General features: G+C 29.5%; 2 protein-coding genes across 2 annotated transcripts in view; both read right to left on the reverse strand.

Annotated features, from left to right (window-relative positions):
- The window catches only part of LOC113386322 (protein Daple-like), a 20,556-nt gene extending 15,356 nt beyond the window's left edge, over positions 1-5,200 (reverse strand). The window contains 17 exon segments of the mRNA XM_026624109.1: positions 235-341; positions 408-483; positions 601-839; positions 941-1,067; positions 1,166-1,346; positions 1,349-1,456; positions 1,459-1,945; positions 2,009-2,164; positions 2,247-2,528; positions 2,642-2,926; positions 3,099-3,284; positions 3,403-3,708; positions 3,827-3,908; positions 3,979-4,244; positions 4,394-4,728; positions 4,731-4,806; positions 5,043-5,200. Of these exon segments, the coding sequence (XP_026479894.1) occupies positions 235-341; positions 408-483; positions 601-839; positions 941-1,067; positions 1,166-1,346; positions 1,349-1,456; positions 1,459-1,945; positions 2,009-2,164; positions 2,247-2,528; positions 2,642-2,926; positions 3,099-3,284; positions 3,403-3,708; positions 3,827-3,908; positions 3,979-4,244; positions 4,394-4,728; positions 4,731-4,806; positions 5,043-5,099 (3,356 nt within the window). The 5' untranslated portion in view covers positions 5,100-5,200.
- A 750-nt stretch (positions 5,201-5,950) lies between these two features.
- On the reverse strand, positions 5,951-24,306 carry LOC113386764 (ral GTPase-activating protein subunit beta). The gene is made up of 24 exons (XM_026624516.1): positions 24,030-24,306; positions 23,721-23,940; positions 23,055-23,191; positions 22,828-22,928; positions 22,607-22,767; positions 22,210-22,473; positions 21,802-22,050; positions 20,630-20,734; positions 20,072-20,212; positions 12,162-12,302; positions 11,901-12,084; positions 11,369-11,578; positions 11,038-11,234; positions 9,020-9,160; positions 8,632-8,859; positions 8,461-8,567; positions 8,161-8,377; positions 7,834-8,026; positions 7,512-7,755; positions 7,116-7,439; positions 6,689-6,959; positions 6,491-6,607; positions 6,293-6,411; positions 5,951-6,169 (listed from the first exon to the last, which is right to left on the reverse strand). Exons 1-24 carry the CDS (start codon positions 24,219-24,221, stop codon positions 5,951-5,953), a joined length of 4,482 nt encoding a protein of 1,493 aa, XP_026480301.1. The 5' UTR covers positions 24,222-24,306.
- Between the last annotated feature and the right edge of the window lie 550 nt (positions 24,307-24,856).

Here is a 24,856-nt window from a genome sequence, read left to right on the forward strand (position 1 = left end):
TTCCAGATTCTGTTTCTTGAGTTAAATACACTGTTCGCCGTGTACCGGCAGAACCCAACATAAAGATTCATCTAATGATGACGATGTTTCCAAACTGAAAATTTTATACATAAAAATCTGATTATATTTTATTCACTTTTGCAAAAGTACATTTAGCAATTCAAGGATGAAAATCAGTTTTCGCGTTATAGATAAAAAATTTAGATTTATTTATATAAATTCTTTTCTAAATACCTTTGATTAGGAGTATTATTTTCCCCATTACCATCACATTTTTCACCCAATTCTGGCTGTAATGTTGAGTTAACTACATGCGAATCATCAGTCCAAGAATGTCGATTCTGTAATGAATAATGAAAAGGTAAATTTATGAAAATAATGTTTTTTAAATTTATAAATATATTTACTCTGCTTGGAACTTTTTTCATTAAGTCTGATCCAGCTTTACAAACCCGATGAACAAGTATTGACCCAAATGCTTTCCTAAAAGAAAACAAAAACCAATATCAAATAAAAATTATTATAATTGCAATGAAACAAACAGATTTTATAGATGAGAATTGAAACTGATATAATCCAAAAAGTAATTTTTATAGATACCGTTTTGAAGAGCAACTTTCAAGTTTCCTATAATGTTCCATAATTTTTTCTTCTAGTTTTTCCTTCTGACGACATAAACTGTTCACTTTATCTGTAAATAATTTTTCTTCATCATGGTAGTGTTTATTGTCTTCAATAGAATGAGCCAATAGTTCATGATACTGTGAGAGTAATTTTGATACTTGGTCCATTAAGATTCGTCTGTCGCTGTCCAGACAGCTGTTTCTTTGTAGCAACATCTATCAGTATTTATAAATTATTATAGATTCTTATATTTTAAATCAGCTTATGTAAATTTTTAAATGTTCTAAAATCATGATAAAAATCATTTTTAAAATACCTCACAATATTGGCTGACTTTATGCAATTCGAGTTGCAAACTTGTTATAAGGTCTCTCCTATTGTTTAATTCACCAGTTAATTCAGTATATTGTAATTTTTGACGGTGGGACTCACTTCGAACTCTCCTGTAATAAATAAATCATCCGTATATATAGTCATAGAATATATAGTGAAAATAGGTATTAGTTATACTAATTATAATTTTCTTATCTCAATGATTTACCTATATTGTTCTTGGAGATTTCTATATTCTGCCTTCAACTTATCACTTGCAGTGAAAAGATGTTTGAAATCTTCCTTTAAGTTTGAATGTTCAGATCTCAGATCTACTACACTTTGTATTTCTGCTTTCAAATTAGAATTTTCTTCCAAAAGAGATTTTATTTCTTTTTCATTAATTGCTAATTATCACTAATGTCTCTATTTTCAGCCTTCAGATCTCGAACTGTGCCCCTAGTACTTTCACGCTCCTTTGTCAATATTTCATACTCCAAAGTCAGTTGTTCATGCAAATTTTTAACGTTTCCAAATCCTTGGTAATATCTAAGTTTTCCTTTTTGCTCTGTTGCAGTTCCTTTTTAATATCTTCTTTTTGTGTCAAAAGTTCGGTATTCTCAGTTTGTAAAGAAACTTGTTGGCTTTGTAACGAAGTAATTTGAGAATTTAAAGTAGTAACATCAACTTTGTACACTGCATTTTCCTTTCGTATTTGCCCATTGACTGTTTTCAACAATGATAACTCAGTGGTTGTGCTTTGTTCATAACTCTCATTATTTTGTTTGCTATCACTCAGAACAGTATTTAATGGCTTGTCTTCACTACATTTGTTGCAAGTATCACATAATTTTAATGTATTTTCTTTGTTTATTTTGGCTATAATATCCTTCACAATTTCATGATTGTCAGCGTTCATCAAAATATTTTCAATGCAATATTCTAAAGAGTTGTCTGTTTTAAGAACATTACTCACGTCCACACCTAATTTGTCCAGATCAAAGATGCTCTCTCAAAGTTTAGTTTTCTGCGACCAAATCTGCTTGCAAAGTAGAAATGATTTTATCGGTCATTTTTGATTGTGTTTCATTGTCTTGAATTTTCTTTTCATTTCTTCGATCTTTAAAGCTAATTCTTCACTATTATGCAAATCCTTTGTGATTCTTTCAATTTCTTGACTCATTTCTTCAATGTATATGGAACTTTTATCAAGTGAAACTTCTTTTTCCTGTAATAAAAATTATAAATAATTTTATAAGATATTAGATATAATTATATTAATGATTATATTAATAAAACAAAATACAAACTTCTATAAGATCACGTAATTTCTGCACATCTTTCATCAATCTCTGATTTTCTTTTTCCATGTTTACTATCTTTTCATTTAGCTTTGCAATAACTTCTTGGCTCTGTTTTGATGATGATGCCTTCTCCATTAAGTCACAACATTCATTTGTCTTAGCTACTAATAACTTATCTAAATCATCATATTTTCTTTGAAGACATTCATTATTATGAGATAATGTTTGCCGTTCTTTCATTGATGCATCTAATTGTTTTTCAATCTCTAACAATTTCTTTTTCTCCAACTAATATTAGAAAAGTCACAGAAAAAAATGTTTAGTAATAATTACTACAAGGAATAATTATGCATTTAAATTCATTTTATATTTTGTATTTTGTAAATTATGTAAATTATTACCTCTTTCTCATTTGTGATCTTATCAAGCAAGTGCTTATTATTGTCCAATTCACTAAGCAATTTTTTATTTTCATCCATTGAATTTTTGAAAATTTTCTCAATTTCACCGTTTTGATCTGTTAATCTATCACAATTTTCTTTTAATTGAACACATTTCAAAGACAATTTCTTCCTCTCCTTTTCAGAATCTACTAAGTTATTTGAAGTTTCATTATTGGTCATGATCATGTCATCTATTCTGGATAGTAATTGTTTGTTTTCTAGTTCCAATTTCAGTACTCTCGCCTAAAATTAAATAAAATATATCTTATATTTTAAATATTAGAAATCTGTGAATGCTTATTGGATTCTAATTGGAAAATATAAACATAATATCAATCTTAATTTAATCAAAACATTTGCATGTACAATGCAAAACTTAATAAAATTTAAGTAGTAATTTGAAAATAATATTTACTTCTGCATCTGTTTTTAGCTGATCTATCAAACTTGTTTCAGCAATTGAGTGGTCATTTTCGGCATTTTGGTCATTCAGCGTACTGCTGGTATTTGATGAATCAGAAACTGCAGATTTTGTTAATAATTGTAAATGTGTGTTCTCTTCTATTAAATCCTGAAGTTTACTGTGATCAGCTTCTTTTTGCTAAAATACAAAACATCTTTTAGAAGTATGTAAAATAACTCTTGAAATGTCTGATCTGATTTAGATAAAAATATAACATTTTTAGCTTATTCATTATAATTTATATTTTGAATCTTACCAGTACTAAATCATTAACTCGTTGTTTATATTTAATTATTTCTGTCTCAAGTGATAAAGCTTGCTCACTGCGTTTTCTCGCTCTTGACAACTGCTCTTCAAGCATTTCAATAGTTTCAGAGAGATTTTTGTTATCTTCTCTTAATTCCTCCACTCGATTTTTATAAAATTCATCATCATTCATGCGATCACGTAATTTCTGAATTTCCTGCTCTAATCTATCTGCATGTTCACATTTTTCTCTTAATGCATCGATTTCATCTCTATATGCTGAGGCTCTACAAGAAGCTTGAAACCATTCTTGACTCTAAATTAATTGAGTAATAAATAAATTATATATAATCTTAAAATCCTATTATTTTACCTTATCAATAATATATTTATTTTATTTAGAAAGACAAATATAAAATTATCATTAACTGTACCTCAATTTTTAACTTTTCTAGTTTTTTCTGTGTGTATTCAAGCTCCTCTTTATATTCCATTATTACTTCTGACTTTTCCTCCCTTAAAAATTAATAAAATATTATTTAAGGTTCATTTGGCTTTATTGCATATTAGAATAATTTAAACATACAATTCCTGCCGTTGTCTTCTTAGTTTAGCTTTCCAATCTGCAAGTTCAACCGCATGATGATTGTTATCAATACCATGAACCCCATTTTTTGATGGGCTTGATAATTTATCTATTGAACTAAGAGAGTCTACCAAAATCGAATTCATGTAGTATGAAAAGTATTTGTCACGCTCTTTAATCAAATTCATTAATGATTGTCTTTGCATTGGAGAACTAGTAGCTTCATCATATTCATTTGTTAAAACAAGTGTTTGACTGTCTATCACCTAAAATTAAGAAAAAAAAACATTTCATTTTACACTATTAACCACATCTTTGGGATCTCATAACTCATAATCAGTTAAAATAATTGTTTGACTCTACATAGTTAACTATGTATTAAATATAATAATATTTAATATTTATTAAAGTATACCTGTGTAATATAATCTTTAATTGCATGCTGCACAGTTATATTAAGATCATATATATTCTGTATGAATGTTTTTCGATTTGGGCATTGAACTGCTGCACCAAGTAATAATAAAATTAATAGTTTCATGTTTTCCAAGCCTGATCTTGAATCAGGTTTTGTTCCTAATTCTATGAAATCGGGTACTGATACAATTGTTTGTCTGAATTCTTCATCATATAAAGTTTTTAGATTTTTAAAGATGTTGTGAAAATTATTAATCCTAGAAGCAACAATCATTTCATTATTTCCAGTTAGTTTACAAATAGAATGAGCTGGTTCTGGATCTATTTGTAACAAACAGAAAAAATAAGAGATCCATCCCACAGTGATGAATAATCAACCAGTTTTTCTGACTCTTGCAGACAAGATTTCAACTGTAAGGGAAATAGAAGTAGGTTACATATAAATAGTAACAACTCTTTGATATTAGTGATAATAAAATAGAACAGTATGTTTTTGACTGCCAAGAGAAATTTTTGTAAATAATTCATGTCAACACGTTCGTTTCCTTTAGTTTTATTTAATATTGCGCAAACAAGTGTCATTTACTAAATGAACGGCAGTTGATATGTATCACAATAAAACAACAAACAAAACATTAGTTGCTCACCCAAGCTATTAAAGGTCCGGAAAGAAAATCTTCGATATCTGAACTTGCTGTTGCCATATTTACACGTTTTATATCTATTTCTTATTTATATACTAATATAATATATCACAATGTTTTACTTATTCACATATTTAGCAATTTCACACACAGCACTAAATTTACAAGTTATGGCATTATTCCAGCTTAACCAACAGATTATAAAAAACACCATATGCTATATAGGACTAAGATGTGCAACTTTAAGGCAAACCAGCAACTGTCAAACTTACGATATGAGGCGCACGAAGTTAGCTGCTGAATATATTCAAAAACTAAGACCGTTAAGAAGTCGACTTGAGTCGACTCTAGATTAGATTTAAATCATCTGCTTGACTTCCGGAAATGTATCATAAATTCCTTCCTTCAAAAATATTCATTTATACTTTTCTTTTATCTATGCATTTATATTTTCAATAATTACTCTCATAAATTTATATTAAAAAATTGACATTGTAAAAGAACACTCATTAAAAAGTAAAAATATATTGTCAATTATATTACTCTTTATTATAAATATATATCAAATTTAGAACGAAAAAATAAATAATCTTCAAATAAATAATACTTATCCTAATAAACAATACAGTTTAACTTGTCTGTTTTCTCTAAATTAACAATATAATCACAACTGAATTATATGTACTCATCATATTGAAGAATAGTCTATAATTTAACAATTTGCAAAGATTGAAATAGTCATTAAAATATTATTATACTTAATTAAATTAATGTTGATCAAGTTACAAAAATAATTGCAACTCATATGATAAATACGTAAATAATTAATCATGGAATGTAAATCACTAAAGCTATCATTCCATAAATAATTCTACTCAAATATTATGCTGATGGATGATGAAATAAATGAGCTAGAAGTTCAGGATGAGACATCTCTTGCGGTATTTCTGCACAATTTCTTGCACTTTAAGTCTTCGTCTGACATGTGGTGGTTGATAGCTGTCGTTATCTAAACGCCTCCTTCGAGCCATATTTAAAGCCGTTTGTCGCACAAGTGGTCCAAGAGCTCGTCTACTAACAACCATTCCATCAACAAGTGGTGTTGCGGTAGTCATTCTACCTACTGGCCCCTTTAAAATCGGTAAATATGGTATGATAATTGAACTTTAACGTATATTTTAAGTTTTGTAAGCAATTAATTTTGCATAATGAAATAATTATGAATAGTTAGTAGGAATGAGTATTCTGCACACCTGCAAATGCACCCTGAGTAAGCCAGAATCCAAAGCATGCAAAAATATAACTAATGCATCTTGAGCTTTAGGAGGAGGACCTGTCTCCAATCCAGTTCCGGTGTATGCTAATAAATTATCTACAAACAATGTAAAAACTCAATTATGCTTCTGAATATTTCACAATCATCAATAGTTTCAAAAGTAAGTTAAAATTACCTAAAGGTACAGTGAGATGATCTTCATAGCTCTCAAGCCATATGAGTAGCATTTTAGTAGCTGATTGTTGGGTAGGCTTTATTCCGCCAGTTCTACGGCGCTGAGGTGGAACAGGATCTAGATGCATATTATACATATTTTAATTGCTACATGCCGCTTTAATTTGTTTTTGAATACTTATCATGAGTTTTATCAGACCTGTCGCTTTGTCCGAGTCAAGCGATAAGGTTCGACCCTTGGCCTGCTGAGCACGCTGCTGCGCTGCTGGTGAAGCATCGCTGACGCTTCTTTCGCCCAGTCCTGGATTCTGTTCTGCACCTGTAATAGATGTTGGCGCATCACCATATAGTTGTGAGTTGGTTGCCACAACGAAAGCGATTTCTGAAGAAGCATCCGCCCAATACATTATCTGCTCATCACCATTGTAAAGAGCACCACCATGATCTCGATTGAGTTGTGGCGCATCTTCCTAAAAAAAATATGAAAATAAAAATTATATTATATATATATATATATATTATATATATATATATATATATATATCTATATATATTATATATATATATATTATATATATATATAATATATATATATATATATACTATATATTTATGTCCGAACTTACATGTGTTTGCTTTTTATCCTGTTTAGTTCTCCAACTTGTTGTAGCATGACCGGTCCATCCAGCATGATCGCTAACTTTAACAGGCCAGCCCAATGACCTCAACGCCTCAAGGTAATGAGGCGAAACATTCGTTGCGCTGTCGGCATTTGCTGCGATATCCCGTGCAGCCCGTTGTCCAGATCGAACGTAAAAAACGTGTACGGTATCGCAGGTTCGTGGACTCATTGCGTCTAACTGCTGCAGATCAGCGAGGAAACCAGGAATGCTATTATCCAAACATACTAGAGGCGCTGATACATTACCAGAGTGAGTTTGTTCTTGGTCCTAGATTAAATAATTTTAAACAAAGCAAATTCATTTTTTCCATTACTTGACTTTTTTCTTATTTTTATTTACCTCTTCCAAATCGCGTGGATCTAAGAAACCAAAGTGTGCAAGAAAGAGCCTGGCTGTTTGAAAGTCATGCCTAGGTTTAGGTTGACGACATTCGCTTGCTCTTGACAAAGCCTGCTCCGAAGCAGCTGCCGCTTGCCAACATCGCTTTTCTTGAGAGATTTGTGCTGCTATCACTGCTCGTACAGCAACAGTAGCCGGGTCTGCATGACATGCTAAAGTTTCTAGAGCTGGTATAGATTCATCTCTGTAACGAGTAAGTTTGCGAAAAAATTAGATAATGAGTACTATAACACAGATTAATTGTAATTACTATCTAACTTACGCTATACATGGAGGTACACGATCCACCGCTTCTGGAAAATAGTGCCGCTCTGGTTCTCGGGCAGTAGGTGCTTCAGACATTGGCACTGGACGACCAGGATTAACCGCACCAGCTTTACTTCCTGATTTACTACGCGGCAAATGCCGAAGTTGCATACTCCATGCGTGACGACCGGAAGGAACACGAGCCAAAGCTGAATTAGGTATTGTTATGAAGAATACGAATGATATAAAACAAACTTTGGAATTATAAAAAAACTATTTTATTCAAATATCATATCATATATTTTCTCTAATCTCTGCATAGTTGCATGAACAACTTAAGCACCTGTGACTGTTGGTTGTGGATCCTGATCATTTCCTAAGGGTTCTTCTAAAAGAGCAAGCAGTGTAGTGTTTTCAACTACAAAATATCTGAAGGCTCGGACAGCAGATTCACGTGCATTATTGCTTTCTTTCCAAGCATTGCATTGGCGCAGTAACGCCATTTCATCAAGCAAAGAGGACGGACTTTGCGCTCCGCATAATGAAGGAAAATATCCAACCTGCATAACAAAATATTTGACTACTGTACAAGTCCGGTTTATTAATGTTTAAGAAGAAACTAGGTTTATAATCAAAGCTATACCTGTTCCAAAATAACTGTTAACAAATTTTCTGCTGCATCACGAACTCGCATTGAAACAGGTTTCAATTCTTTCTCATCTTTCATTTTAGTAGGTTCACCAGTTTTACCTGTATCAATATTTGAAGATATATTATTTCAACATAATTTTTCTTAATTAAGGTGTGAACATACCAACACTCTTTGATCCAGATATACCCAATTCGACTACTTCCATCACAGTTTGCAAACAATCTTTATCATTCAGCAATGACGGATGTTCAACCAGCCATACGGCTAAGCAATGGTAAGCAGCTACAATTCCACTATGTAGATCTTTGCTGTGAGCTGGTGGTGGACGAGAGCATTGAGATGACACAAAATCACATATCCACTTCACGGCACGTTTGCATTCTAAGGCTTCTGTATTAAAAAGGAAATATATGATAAAAACAAAATAAAACTTTTGCATGATTAATTTAGCTATAAATAATACTGGTACAACTATATAATTTTTTATATCTGAGAAGTATATTAGTTTGATATATTACTCATAACTAATTTTAATCATAACACAACAAACCTGATTCTCTGATATGTATTCTAGCCAATCCTGTAAGAAGTTCCAAAGCTGCTAGAGAAACATGAAGATCTGTTTTCCAAGTCGAAATTAGTCTATGACAAACCAAATACGTCGCCCTCACAAATAATGCATGAGCTGAATCTGAAATACGTTTAACACAATGTAAATAAATTAAAAGTTGTAACATCTATTAAACAATATTGAAGAACGATGACAGAAAGTTTCAGTGTGTGAAATGTAAAAATATTATTAACTCATGCCTAATAGTACGCAAACGAAACTTAAACAAAAATAATAAAATTTTATAAATAGGTTTTGCTAAAATGTAAAACATAAAAAAATTAAAAGATATGAAATGTCTATTATGATAATTAGGTTGAGAAGTACAGCACTGCACGCACTATTTCAAATTGGAAATAGTTTAACACAATCATCAGCTTAAAGTATAGTCATTATGAATTCTGAAGATTTAAAAAAATATAATTAATTGTTTACATTTACAAATCATTACTAGAGTTATATTAATTTTTAAAGAATCGCTATCAATATATAATATATTAATATACATTGTATATTAATTTCAATTGTTTACAATAATTTGATATTTCGATATTTAAGAGAGAGATTATTTAAATTGAGATAGAAGACATACACAATAGTTGCTATCAAGGTAAGACATGTGAAAGACACACATGATGAAAGTAGGATTAGTATGAACAAGTATTTATTATTCCAATGAGGAGTTAATATATTACCGTTGGCGGATTCTACATCAGTACTATACTCTTCAGAACCCGTAAAGCTTTGATACTCATTGGTGACCTGAATAGCACTGCTACTTGCACTACCGGTTGAACAAGCACTGTCAGAGCAAGCTGCCAACACAACAAAATTAACAAAAACAAAAATCACAACAAGCTGACAAAAACAAATAAACATACAAAATTAACACATATATTAAGCTAAGTGAATGATTTTCAATATTTCATCAAACTCGATAATGTTAAATAATAAGCAACAGTTCTAAATATCTGTGATGAAATACAGTCCAATTTAAAGATATAGTTTTTATATCCGGTTTGCAATTATACAATATTTATAACCATTGTTATATTTTATTTGCAGCACCAATTGAAGATCATTCCTTATAACAATCAAATCAAATCAAATCAAACAATTCTAAAATAAAATAAATGGATGAAACTAAAAACTGCAACTTATGGGGCATTTCTGCCATAACAGAGATCTTAAAATAGCGTTGTCATGGCAACAATCTCTTATGCTTGTTCTTGGTAGTGAAAATTGCAAGCAAGGAATAATGTTATGCTAACAGAATTCTAGATGGTGCGGTTATCATAACATTCTCCTTGCTTTGTTTATATGTAAAATACGCCTGCCCATACGTAAAATCGCACAGCAAATAGACATTTTCATAATTTTCACTACCAAGAACAAGCATAAGATAGCGTTGCCATGACAACGCCGTTTTATGAGCTCTGGTACGGCAGAATTGCTCCATTAATCAATTTTCAGGCAAATTAATATAATTTATATTAATAATTATGAAGCTACGTGTAATTTGTAATTCCAAATCATTTAAAATCAAGCTAGGTGAATTTGCGAAATTAATAGACATAAAACAACTTCACAAACACACAACATAAAAAGCAAAATTTCTATACTATGCTAAAATGTGATTATAACTTAGATTAAAAATTGAAAGCCTTTAGTATAAAATTGATTATTTCAAATATTTAGGTAATTCTAAAAATCATACAATCGCTACATGCTTACAAAAATATATGTAAATTATAATTTATATATAAAAACCGTTTATAAAAATAGCAATAAAAAAATATTTGAATTTCAAAAACACGCGATTTTTGTGACAAAAAACGTTTTATGTAAAATTTGTTAAAAAATTATTTATTCAGATAAGATATTTTTTCTCACTATTCATTGAAAGAGCTTTTAAGCTGTCGCGTTTTACAACCTGTTGATTTATACAATTATTATACCAGAACTTAGGAGATTCCGTTGATCATATGCATCCCTGGCAATATTTCCATCGGAGCATTCTGCTGCAGCAGAATCCTGCACACATAGAAGCAGACCGCCCAACAACATATGAGCATTTTGGCCATCCCATTCCACTTGCAAAGCGTTCACTAAGAGATTCATCAATCGAGGTTTCAGAGATCCAAACGTTATCAATCTGCAAAAAAAAATAGTCTACATGAAAATTGTGAAATAAAATCTATAAACATTTTTTCTTTAATTAAAAAAATAAAAATATCTTGATAAAATTTATAATATTTTAATTTATCATTAATAATTATATTATCATACTTATCATTTGTTCCAAATAGATTGCGAATCGGCAAATTCTGGAAGTGCAGTGGCAGACAAAGCATAGAAAGTAGTAAATGAATGCTACTTCTTCTTAATTCTGTTTTATTAAAATAATTTGATCTTAATATGAGATCTTTGTCGGGCAAAACTATTTCTAGGGCGGAGATAAACGACGGAACCAAAATTTGTACACCATCTAAATCCAATCTGAAAAATCATTACCATATTATATAATGATAGTACTAAAATGTCGTAAATCTATCTGAGCTATAATAATATATTAATTATTCAAGATGTATTCAGTAATTATATATCGAAATGCAGAAAACAACAAAAAAATAAGAATAATAAGTAAATTTTTGAAATAATATGAAAATTTTGATAACATGCGACCATCCTCCCTTTGAGAGTATTTCTGTATAGCTCATAATATTTCTTTAAATTAAAATTAATTTAATTTGTATTAGATAAATATATTATGAGAATATTATTATGAGATTAATATCGTCTTATTAATTTAAAAATTTACCTGAATAAGTCAGAAGAATTTAGAAGAATGCTGGCCATGGTCTCTCCACATTCTTTAGGTTCGGTGACAACCAAACCCTGTTGCAAAGCCAGGTAATACCTCGCTAAATATACTGGTAAAATTTCTTCACCAGTCTTTTTTGCACAAAATATGCGACTTAATGCTCCTATTGCTTCTGCTCGACCTAGAGAAATAGTCATAAATTGAATAAATATTTTATTATATTCGATATAAATATTAAAAGAAGACGTTTGTTTATACCTGATTCGTATTTATCTATTGTTAAATACGGAGGCAAATCCATAACACCAGTTATTGAAGTAGGTTGTGATAATGAAATATTGCCCTTTCGAGCATCGACCATCATCGAACTTGGGCGCTTGCTCACCTCACTAGCTTGTTCTGTAAAAAAGACATATATTCATAAAGGATACTTACAAAACAAAAACAATTAGATGAAATTAACCCTGAAAAAAATAAAGGATGGATAATGTCACTAGAAGAATAAAAAATAAAGTATAATATAAATAAATAAAAATGAAGAGTTTGAATTGAAAGTTATTGGCCAAAAATAGAACATTTCTGCGCATTTTCAATATAAATCGAATATTTTTTAAACCGCTGTTTAAATCAGTGTTCAAAACCGTGCCTAAATAGCGATCCATAATTGCATACACAGTTTTACACAGAATATTGAGTTCAAAAATGTTATAATAAACAAAATATTGTATTTATTCATAACTTTGTTTATAATAAAATAACAATAAATAAACGCCCGTTCAATATTATTGCACTTATTCCATGAATTACACAGTGCGAATAACAATAAAAATTCATTGCTATGTTATCTAATAATTAGCAGTAAATTTTATTTATAATAATTATAAAAATTACAAACAGGTACATACTAAATAATATCCGTGGCATGATTCACACACAAATTGGTATTATTATTATGCACATTATGTTCCACAGTGTTTATTGTGTGTTTTCAATGCCATACAGCTGATCCATCATGAATATAATGTAGTTGTATTTTCTCTAGTAATTATTTTATATATTTTTTGTAAGTATATCGTTTTTTTTTGCAAATCATATTTTGTATTTGTATTCTAAATAATTCACAAGTTCACTTGATTTTTTAATTTAAACTTTAGGAATAAATACAAAATCTGATCTGCTTCGATTATAACGGTAAATAAACAAGGTAATTAGCACCTAATTTGTAGTTTGAAGTGGTAAGTTTGTAGTTCTCCTGTATCGAGGAGAAAATTTTGGTAATCGAATTTCATACAAGTAGTACTGATATTAATGCTTTTTATATAATAGTACTTATTCACAATAATGTTTTTGTAAGCTATTTTCACTTAGAAACATATTTCCAACTATATTTTCTAGTGAAAACCGATGTTACTCCTGCTTGACATCAAACTGTCCGATGCGAGTATTGAATATGGGACTTCTGAATGAAATACCATATTTCTAATCACAAAATTATTCATTCATAATGTGGGTAAAAATCATTAATATATACCATTTGTTACATATGTGATTAAAAAAAATGTAATAATAAAAATTCATACATCTGGCCTTCGTGATAAAGTATTTGTCATAAAATTCTTAAGAGGAAAAAAATGAATTAGTGTTTATTTTCATATTGAAAAATAAAAGTTTTCAAATAGAAAATTGCAGTACTCCAAATTTAGGATCAAACTCCAAGCCGAGTCCAATTGATGCTGGCTCAAATATTTAATTTATAAATTTGCCTTTGGAATTCCTTTATTGATGTGGATGTTTCGTGCAAATATTGAATAAAAAAAATGCATAGGAATTTTATGCGATCTATCATAATATTTAGAAAAAAAAAATCAGCACTAAAAAGTAACTAAACTCATCTATGATTCAAATATTAATGAATAAATTCTTAAGATATCCCAATAAATATTTTAAAAAATTACTATATTATGATTACTGAAGAAAATGTTCACGTATAGTATAAATATTAAACAGCTTTCAAATTTATCAATTGTTTTGTTCTATTATTTATGTTATTTTATGAAATTTCTAGATAACCATATAAAGTAAACATTTGTCATAAAGTCCGACTATGATTTAGTAGTCAAACTGCATACAAATGAATCACATTGTTTATCTCTACATTGTGTTTGTTCAAAGAAGACAAACGGACAAGCTAATTCAAGTTCGATCTATTATTTACACATTGATTAATAAATGAAATTTATTTCTTACATAGTTATGGCAAATGTAAATACTTAATTGACGAAATAATACGTTAGAAAAATAAATATTTTCGAGAATATAAAATTTAATCTGATAACATAACTTTCTTTAAATGTATATTGTATTGATTAATTTAAGAAATGCATAAAATTATAGAATATTAGTTGTGCATGGCATCGTGCCTTAAAGCAAATTACTGAAACTTGCCGTACCGATAATTAAATTTTTTAAAAATGCTTTAAAATTTTTGAAAAACTGAAAAAAAATATTTTTGAGAAATTTTTGAAAAAATAGATTTATTCTGTATTGATTTTTTTTGAAAATTTTTCCCGTTTCTACGAAACGGCTGAATCTGCCTTTGCCAAAATCTAATCCGTGTTCTCGAATCAAATTTTATAACCAGTCATATTAAATATGAAGCCTTTTAAATTCTAGAAACCTATATGCTTAAAAAAATTATTTAAGTATTAATAACTTAATAATACAATAATTTCTATATTTCGTTAAAAAAATTAAATTGCTTAAAAAACCTGAAAATCATTTTTTATATTTTAATATCATACTCCTAACGTATTCTCCGTAAGCATCTGCTAAACTAAAATAATAATAGTTCACCCTTTTTTATTGTTTTATTATTCGGTAGTATGAGCTTAAATGTGGACGATAAATTTAACACTTTTTTCCAAATTACAAAAAAAAAACGGCTCGGCCGATCGTCGCACAAAACTGAGTAACGATAATCCTCATCGATCAAATGGATTTTAAATATCTGAAATCGGTTCAGGCGTTCTTGAGCAAACGTCGTTGAAAAGTCTAATTTTGACAAATGCCAAAAAACGACACCAATTTTTGCAAACTTTGACGAATTTTTAAAGTTAAACGAGTTGTCGTAAGTCCGTAATATTTCAGTATGGTCTAGAACAGGCATCGGCAACCTACGGCACGCGTGCCAGGCTGTAGTAATTTTACACCCATTGTAGTATTGTTTACAAACATTGTAGTAATTTTACGCCCATTGTAGTATTTTTACAAACATTGTAGTAATTTTACACCCATTGTAGTAATTTTACACCCATTGTAATAATTTTACACCCATTGTAGTATTGTTTACAAACATTGTAGTAATTTTACACCCATTGTAGTATTGTTTACAAACATTATAGTAATTTTACGCCCATTGTAGTATTTTTACAAACATTGTAGTAATTTTACACCCATTGTAGTATTGTTTACAAACATTGTAGTAATTTTACACCCATTGTAGTAATTTTACACCCATTGTAATAATTTTACAGCCATTGTAGTATTGTTTACAAACATTGTAGTAATTTTACACCCATTGTAGTATTGTTTACAAACATTGTAGTAATTTTACACCCATTGTAGTATTGTTTACAAACATTGTAGTAATTTTACACCCATTGTAGTAATTTTACACCCATTGTAATAATTTTACACCCATTGTAGTATTGTTTACAAACATTGTAGTAATTTTACACCCATTGTAGTATTTTTACAAACATTGTAGTATTGTTTACAAACATTGTAGTAATTTTACACCCATTGTAGTATTTTCACACCCATTGTAGTATTTTTGCAAACATTGTAGTAATTTTACACCCATTGTAGTATTGTTCACAAACATTGTAGTAATTTTACACCCATTGTAGTATGTTTACAAACATTGTAGTAATTTTACACCCATTGTAGTATTGTTTACAAACATTGTAGTAATTTTACGCCCATTGTAGTATTTTTACAAACATTGTAGTAATTTTACACCCATTGTAGTATTTTTGCAAACATTGTAGTAATTTTACACCCATTGTAGTATTGTTTACAAACATTGTAGTAATTTTACACCCATTGTAGTATTTTTACAAACATTGTAGTAATTTTACACCCATTGTAGTATTGTTTACAAACATTGTAGTAATTTTACGCCCATTGTAGTATTTTTACAAACATTGTAGTAATTTTACACCCATTGTAGTATTTTTACAAACATTATAGTAATTTTACACCCATTGTAGTATTGTTCACAAACATTGTAGTAATTTTACACCCATTGTAGTATTTTTACAAACATCGTAGTATTGTTTACAAACATTGTAGTAATTTTACACCCATTGAAGTAATTTTACACCCATTGTAGTATTGTTTACAAACATTGTAGTATTGTTTACAAACATTGTAGTAATTTTACACCCATTGTAGTATTGTTTACAAACATTGTAGTAATTTTACACCCATTGTAGTATTGTTTACAAACATTGTAGTAATTTTACACCCATTGTAGTATTTTTACAAACATTGTAGTAATTTTACACCCATTGTAGTATTGTTTACAAACGTAGTAATTTTACACCCATTGTAGTATTGTTCACAAATATTGTAGTAATTTTACACCCCATTGTAGTATTTTTACAAACATTGCAGTAATTTTACACCCATTGTAGTATTTTTACAAACATTGTAGTAATTTTACACCCATTGTAGTTTTTTACAAACATGTAGTAATTTTACACCATTGTAGTATTGTTTTACAAACGTAGTAATTTTACACCCATTGTAGTATTGTTCACAAATATTGTAGTAATTTTACACCCCATTGTAGTATTTTTACAAACATTGCAGTAATTTTACACCCATTGTAGTATTTTTACAAACATTGTAGTAATTTTACACCCATTGTAGTATTGTTTACAAACATTGTAGTAATTTTACGCCCATTGTAGTATTTTTACAAACATTGTAGTAATTTTACACCCATTGTAGTATTTTTACAAACATTGTAGTAATTTTACACCCATTGTAGTATTGTTCACAAACATTGTAGTAATTTTACACCCATTGTAGTATTGTTTACAAACATTGTAGTAATTTTACACCCATTGTAGTATTGTTTACAAACATTGTAGTAATTTTACACCCATTGTAGTATTTTTACAAACATTGTAGTAATTTTACACCCATTGAGGTATTGTTTACAAACATTGTAGTAATTTTACACCCATTGTAGTATTGTTTACAAACATTGTAGTAATTTTTACCCATTGTAGTTTTTTTACAAACATTGTAGTAATTTTACACCCATTGTAGTATTTTTACAAACATTGTAGTAATTTTAACCTCATTGTAGTATTTTTACAAACATTTTAGTAATTTTACACCCCTGTAGTATTGTTTCCAAACATTGTAGTAATTTTACACCCATTGTAGTATTGTTTACAAACATTGTAGTAATTTTACACCCATTGTAGTAATTTTACACCTATTGTAGTATCGTTTACAAACATTGTAGTATTTTTACACCTATTGTAGTATTGTTTACAAACATTGTAGTAATTTTACACCCATTGTAGTATTTTTTCAAACATTGTAGTAATTTTACACCCATTGTAGTATTGTTACAAACATTGTAAGTTTTTACACCCATTGTAGTATTTTTACACACCCTTGTAGTATTTTGCAACATTGTTATTGTTTACACATTGTAGTATTTTTACACCCATTGTAGTATTGTTTACAAACATTGTAGTAATTTTACACCCATTGTAGTATTGTTTACAAACTGTAATTTTTACACCCATTGTAGTATGTTTACAAACATTGGTAATTTTACACCCATTGTAGTATTGTTTCACAAACATTGTAGTAATTTTACACCCATTGTAAGTATTTTACACCCCATGTAGTATTGTTTACAAACATTGTAGTAATTTTACACCCATTGTAGTATTGTTTACAAACATTGTAGTATTTTTACACCCATTGTAGTATTGTTTACAAACATTGTAATTTTACACCCATTGTAGTATTGTTCACAAACATTGTAGTAATTTTACACCCATTGTAGTAATTTTACACCCATTGTAGTATTGTTCACAAACATTGTAGTAATTTTAGACCCATTGTAGTATTGTTTACAAACATTGTAGTAATTTTACACCCATTATAATATTTTTGCAAACATTGTAGTAATTTTACACCCATTGTAGTATTTTTTCAAACATTGTAGTAATTTTACACCCATTGTAGTATTGTTTACAAACATTGTAGTAATTTTACACCCATTGTAGTATTGTTTACAAACATTGTAGTAATTTTACACCCATTGTAGTATTTTTACAAACATTGTAGTATTTTTACACCCATTGTAGTATTGTTTACAAACATTGTAGTAATTTTACACCCATTATAGTATTTTTGCAAACATTGTAGTAATTTTACACCCATTGTAGTATTTTTTCAAACATTGTAGTAATTTTACACCCATTGTAGTATTGTTCACAAATATTGTAGTAATTTTACACCCATTGTAGTATTGTTTACAAACATTGTAGTAATTTTACACCCATTGTAGTATTGTTTACAAACATTGTAGTAATTTTACACCCATTGGACTTATGTACATCAAATTATCAGATATTTTATAGAGATTTTAATACTGTGTACATATCTTGTGTAATTTTTTTTGGGTTCATTACCAAGATTTTTAATTTCAGTATGGGAAGTTCCTGCAATTTGAATTAAGGCACGCTGCCATGCATCCCATTAGTTAATAAAAATGTTTAAGAGATAAATTTGGTTATAATTCTTCTCCCCTAGAACTTGATTATATATTTCAGAATTCAGGCGGCACCCTGAATCATATTGGTAGAGTGGCTCGGCACACCATAGTTAAAAGCTTGCCGACCCCTGATCTAGAAGACTATGGTATCTACCGTCAAAAAAAAATCGTCTGAAATTTTTTTTTCAACACTTTATTACAAGAAAACGGCCCGGCCGATCTCTACCAAAAACTAATCAGCACGATTCCCAACCAATATCTATCGAATGGTTTTTGAATTTTCAAAATCGATTCAGAATTGCGGGCTGAAACGTTGACGATTTTTTTTCACTTTTCTGCTATTTATAGAGAAACGGTTTGGCCGATCGTCGCACAAAATTGATAAACGCTAGTCCTCATCGAGATACATCGAAAGGCTTTTAAATTTTTCAAATCGGTCCAGCCGTTTTTGAGAAAACGTCGATTTACGGCAAAAAATCTGTTCACACACACACACATACTTTTTCCAAATTTGGTCTCATTCGATTCAGAATGGCTTGAAACGTCGTGGAAACATAAAATTAGAGAATCGGGTTTTTTGATGAAAACTTAAACATCTCCTTCGGGAAGTTAATAAATAATTATAATAATTTCGTACGGAGTATATATCAATTTGATAATATAAATTTCTTTTCCACTGATTTGTTAAAAGAGATATTTCAAATCTGTGTCAATATTTATTAGATTTTTAAAAGGAGATAATGATTCACATTACTCATATAGATCTTGGTACCTTCAGATTATAAGGGCGATAGCACATATATATATAAAGGACGCAAGTAAATGATCACAGACAGTTTATCATTACACTTGGACGTTTACAGTAATAATTTTTGACACAAAAGTGAATTTGGATCTAATACTTTAAGTAGGATTTTAGTAGGCGAATCGTTTTGAAAAATTCACCTACAATGTTCTATTTAGCGTGTTATATCTGCTCATCTTCATATAACGCATTCGATAATATTCAAATTTATGTTATTATAATTATGTGTTTATATTTTAGAATTCAGTTTAGTAGTGTTTTGGGTTTTTATTCAGAACGAACAGTTAGGAGAATCGTTATAATACAAATAATTGATGAACACAAGTTATTTAAACCGTTGGGGGATATAGCGGTAACTTTATGTATTATATTTTAATTTAAAAAAAAAAAAACAAGAACAAAATAAAAAAGGATATCGTATTTTGAATACATCGGAGGCGTAGCGTGCCTTGGGGCCTTTGGAAATGGTAGAAATTTCTCACCATCATAATTATCTATCTACAGGCAATGTAAAGTAGTATAAAAATAATATAAATATAATATCTGACTTACTTTTATTGTTGAGATACCACGTTTCACTTCCTTGATGAGCCGCTTCAAATAACCATTCTCCAAATAAGTGCAGAACACTATTGCATCTAGGTCTTCCTGATGCAAGCTGCGCTCTTGGTTCATGTCCTAAAGACATCACAGCTGAAGGAACAAAAATATATTAGATATCGTTCCCAAAGCAACTAATTTTCCTAAAATCATTTGATATCGTATAATAAAATTTAAAGTGTGTTCTTTATCATCACTATATCAGCGCACAATTGCACAAATAAAAAATACTATTAAAAACTTTCTCAACAATTTAATTCAAAATGAAAAGATTTTCTATCATATATGTAACCTCTCGAACGAATATATTACAATATAAAAAAAAAAATTTAAATGTGACTTAAAATTTTATTCAATATTTTAAGGAATTAAGAAAAATAGTTATAATATTTCAAATAAATGTCACAGACGAGGAATATCATTATTTACTCAACGTCCATGAAATTTGTAAATTGTTAAAAAAAGTTTTGTTTCCTTTTTCTGAAAAAAGTCAAATAATCATTAACTTACATGTAATACTCGACGTTGAAGAAGGACCAGAGCTTGGAGCAGAGGCAGGAGGCACGTTCGGTGTACGACTGCTAGTCAAGCCTATCAAAGATGTCTTTTGCAAACCTAATAAAAATATTAAATCAACAATTAATTTATCAAACTTTAATAGATCATATCATTAAATATCGTGAACAACGAAAAATGCCAACAGAAATGTTTTCACAATAACTCTAATTATGCAGATTTACAGACAGACACATAACAGAACTGTCGACTCAGGACCCAAACACTGAAATTTAATAGTAATCATTAGTTGAATCAATATATAAAATTGACGAAAAACATATGTATTAGTGCGTCTGTTATCCAAATGCAATTATAAAATATACAAAATAGGTGTTTGAGTTTAAACAGATCCAAATTATACAGTATTGATAGCCATGTGTTTTATAGATAAGCAGCAAATGATAGAAAAACATACAAAAAGCGGAATTTATATATATATATATATATATATATATATATAACTATTGCATAAATGAAAATTCACAATTAAGTTTTTCTTTAACATAAGTTGAAATTAAATCTATTTTTATATAATCATGGATATTATCGTTATATATGTATCAAAATAAATCATCATAAAAATATGTTTTATAAATAATACGCGGTGCAGGAAGCAGCATGGTGATTGGCGATGCAACAATTTAATTATACTGAAAATAAATTTCTAATAAAAAGTGAAGTGGTATAAAATCGAATTACTTACATTTAGTTTTGAAATACCTATAAAGATGTGCAAATATTTTGAACTGGTGCAATTGTTTAAAATAATCCACAAATATATACATATATTTAAATTCAAAAATTATATCACAAAGTAGCATTATATCTGGAAACTTCTGTATAAGCTATCCATTAATTTCGTGTTCCAAGTTAAGTGCTTGAAATATAATATTTGATAAAAATAATTTTTATATTTTTTCTGAAAATTTTAACTACCAATATTAACCAATAGCGGGCCAAACATAATAATAAAATATCCCAAATTATCTTAATTTAATTTGAAATAATATTAAACTAATTATTCATTACATCAATGTTAAACATTTTATTATTAAAATTGCTCATAGCTAAGTCGGAATTTGGGTTTTTTATTACTAAGGGCCTGAACCAGTGCTACCACTAACCCTTAGATTGTGAGGACGCAACGCTGAAGCTTTTAGCCAGCCTACGCTGTGCAGGAGGGGTTGGATTATGGTGAACGCTTCCAGAGGATAAACGTCCTTCAGAAGTTACCCCTCCTCCACCACCAGTTCCAACTGAAGAAGGCCCAGTCTGACCAGATGAAGTTACAGCAATTCCGGGCGCCGGGCCGACCCCGGTCCCAGAACTTCGCCTTAATTCAACGTCTTCCCAGCTCGAAGAATGTGGCATGCCTGTGTATCCAATACACATATTGGAAACTCTTATTAGTTAGCAGTAATAGTAAGAAAAGGGTGTAATTAAATATAAATTACTACGACTAAAAAAATTATGAACCTATAATCCATAAAGATATTAACAGACAAAACAACTTAATAGCTCTATGCACTTACCGAGAAATGCATCAACTTGTCCAGCAATACCCTTTACTGCTTTCAAAAAAATTATAGGTAAAACACGTAAACAAGGATGGTAACATGAATCAGTTGCATTAGCGTCACTAGCCATAGCAAATGCGTGAAAACGTGGTGTGTTTGCAATCTCTCTGGGCCTACATAATGATGCTGGAGTTCCCAAAATGTGCAGGAAACGGAACCAAGATTGTGCTACGCAATCATTTGACATCCCTTGTGGAATAAGCTGGGCATCTTCCTCCACTATTAAACAAAGACAAAATTTAAATGGTTTATGCATAGATTTATAATAACAACAAAATATGGTGTGCTTGCTTGATTTTATTTTAAGTATAGTAATCAGAGATTTTCAAAAGAAACTTAGGAAATAACTTACATACTTTAAGTTCAGGAAAATTAGGTCCATAAGTAAATTCAAGTAACCTGGCAGTTAGAGCTAGATTTATTCTATTCCATTGCTCAATAAGAGCTACACGATGACGCCAATGCATACATGACTCTCTTAATGTCTTCCACAAGGACGGAGAAGGAAAACACCTAAAAATTATAAATGTTTATGTTTCTGATGAATTCTATTAAATATTATATTTTCAATACCTTACGCAAGCCAGAAGCCAAACTTCAAATAGTACACTCAGCACACGCTCGCATAGTTGATCTCCAACATCATCTTTAATTGTTGGAGGTGCTAATAGAATCTGCATTATTTACAAAAAATAGGAAAATAATACAACATTTCAAATTTGAAATAAAAGTTTTGCACATTTAAACAAAATAAATAAAGCAATTTTTCATTAAATAATTTTAAAAAAAGCAGAAAATACCTCATTTATTGCCAACAAAAACAGCAATAAAGCTTCCCAAGTTTCTCTTGTCAAATCGATTGAAACTTGTGCAGTGTTCTGCAAAGTTCTTAACACACGATGACAAAGTACAGCTTGCCTGTTTATAACATCACTTCCTGCAAATTTATGTATGTTTGTAATATTTATATCTACAGCAAAACACATTAAAGTTAATTAACAATTGTTATTGAACATCAGATGGCTTGAGTTATATACAACTTCATTCTATTTTCTTTTAAATTTTTTCAGGAACTAAATGTATATTTTTGAGCATAAAACTTTTTTACTTCCTCTTCTATAACAGACTAAATGTTTGCGACTTGTTAAAGTATGAACACATAAAATTGATTAACAGCTGGGAAAATATTAAATATTAAATAAAAAACACACTATATTAAATAAATGATATTGTATGACATAATGAATAATAACTCATTTTGCATATTCCGTGAATGTATTTCACAAGAATAGCATGGCGTAAAACATATAAAGAACAAAAGACCATTGCAATGAAAAGAACACATGAAAATATCAAAGATAACCTTACCCAAGTCCAAATATAGAAAAGCCCAGTCTTGTAAAATATAAATAATTGATTAGAATGAGAAGTCTCAAGAAGAGCTTAAATTATTAATCTAAGATTACCTTCTCCTTGTCTAGGAACAAACAAATTATGTAAATGTTTGATCATTTTTCTTGCATATATATTTGAGTCCTTGCAAATTGGCTTGGGTACACTAACTTTTGGAGTTGGATGCAATGCGGTTAGCCATTCGCAGTAAATGTTTACACAGTCTCTTATTGTGTCATGTTCTGATAACGGTAGTGATAGGCCAAAGCAAATCACTTCCATGCACCATTGAACCTGTAGTGAAAAAATATACATAATAAATAAAAATAACAAATAATATAAATTATGCATATGATGATATTTTATAAATATATAAAACTAACTTCTTGATCACTTATTAAGGGACTGGGCTCAGCGGCTTGTGCAATTCCTAGATTTCCAGCTATTTGTTTGACTACAGCAAAAGCTACATCTCTCCCTGCACCACCTGATAATTTCTCCAGGACACTTCCTCCCTGTTGACCCTCAATATTCTCTGTTAACACAGGATATAATGATGCCCAATCTGAATACATTTTGATTAATTTCTAATATGATGACGATTTATGTTAACACTGTGATCCAATACACGTTTCAAAAGATTCATAGCATTTGTATATTTATTACATTTCAATCTTCTATGAAACGTTATGATCGTAAAAAATATGTGCATTTGTCTATAGTATTTTTATTTTATAAACAGTAAACATCATTTTTTTTCATGAACTGTCAAACAAACTAAAGTGCATTAACCTCATTAAGGTAAGAAGGTAAGGTATGGCCAATGACGTTTCTCTAAGATTCGAACCTTGCACACCGGATGATATTAAGTAATCAGTGTTGCCTACATCACAGGGAACCCACCGGTTATCGAAAGAATAAAATTTATAAAATACATTATTACTAGTACTTAAAATATATTAGTTTTAATGTAAATTTAAGTTAATATTCTATTTTAATTTGATTACAAAATGGAGGTTCAATGCAACGTTTTATGAAATGAATCAGTTACTACAGTGCTACCATCTTGAAATCTTACCCGAAATTAGCAATATAAATAACAATTTCTCCACATAAATGTCAAAAAGATAATATGGCCGGAAAAAATAGCGTACACAATAATAAGAAAGCAGTATAATGTTGATAATATAACGGTAATGATAAGGTGATG

This window comes from Ctenocephalides felis, unplaced genomic scaffold (assembly GCF_003426905.1).
Source record: "Ctenocephalides felis isolate EL2017-DRISC unplaced genomic scaffold, ASM342690v1 CF-g0.4_SCAFFOLD_03571, whole genome shotgun sequence".
Lineage (NCBI taxonomy): Eukaryota > Metazoa > Arthropoda > Insecta > Siphonaptera > Pulicidae > Ctenocephalides > Ctenocephalides felis.

Coding starts and splice junctions, on each gene's coding strand:
- LOC113386764 (XM_026624516.1), bottom strand. CDS start 24,221: ATGTATTCAGATTGGGCATCATTATATCCTGTGTTAACAGAGAATATT. Junction 22,929..23,054: donor TTTTGTTGGCAATAAATGAG/GTATTTTCTGCT, acceptor TAAATAATGCAG/ATTCTATTAGCACCTCCAAC. Junction 22,474..22,606: donor TTTTCCTGAACTTAAAGTAT/GTAAGTTATTTC, acceptor TTTGTTTAATAG/TGGAGGAAGATGCCCAGCTT.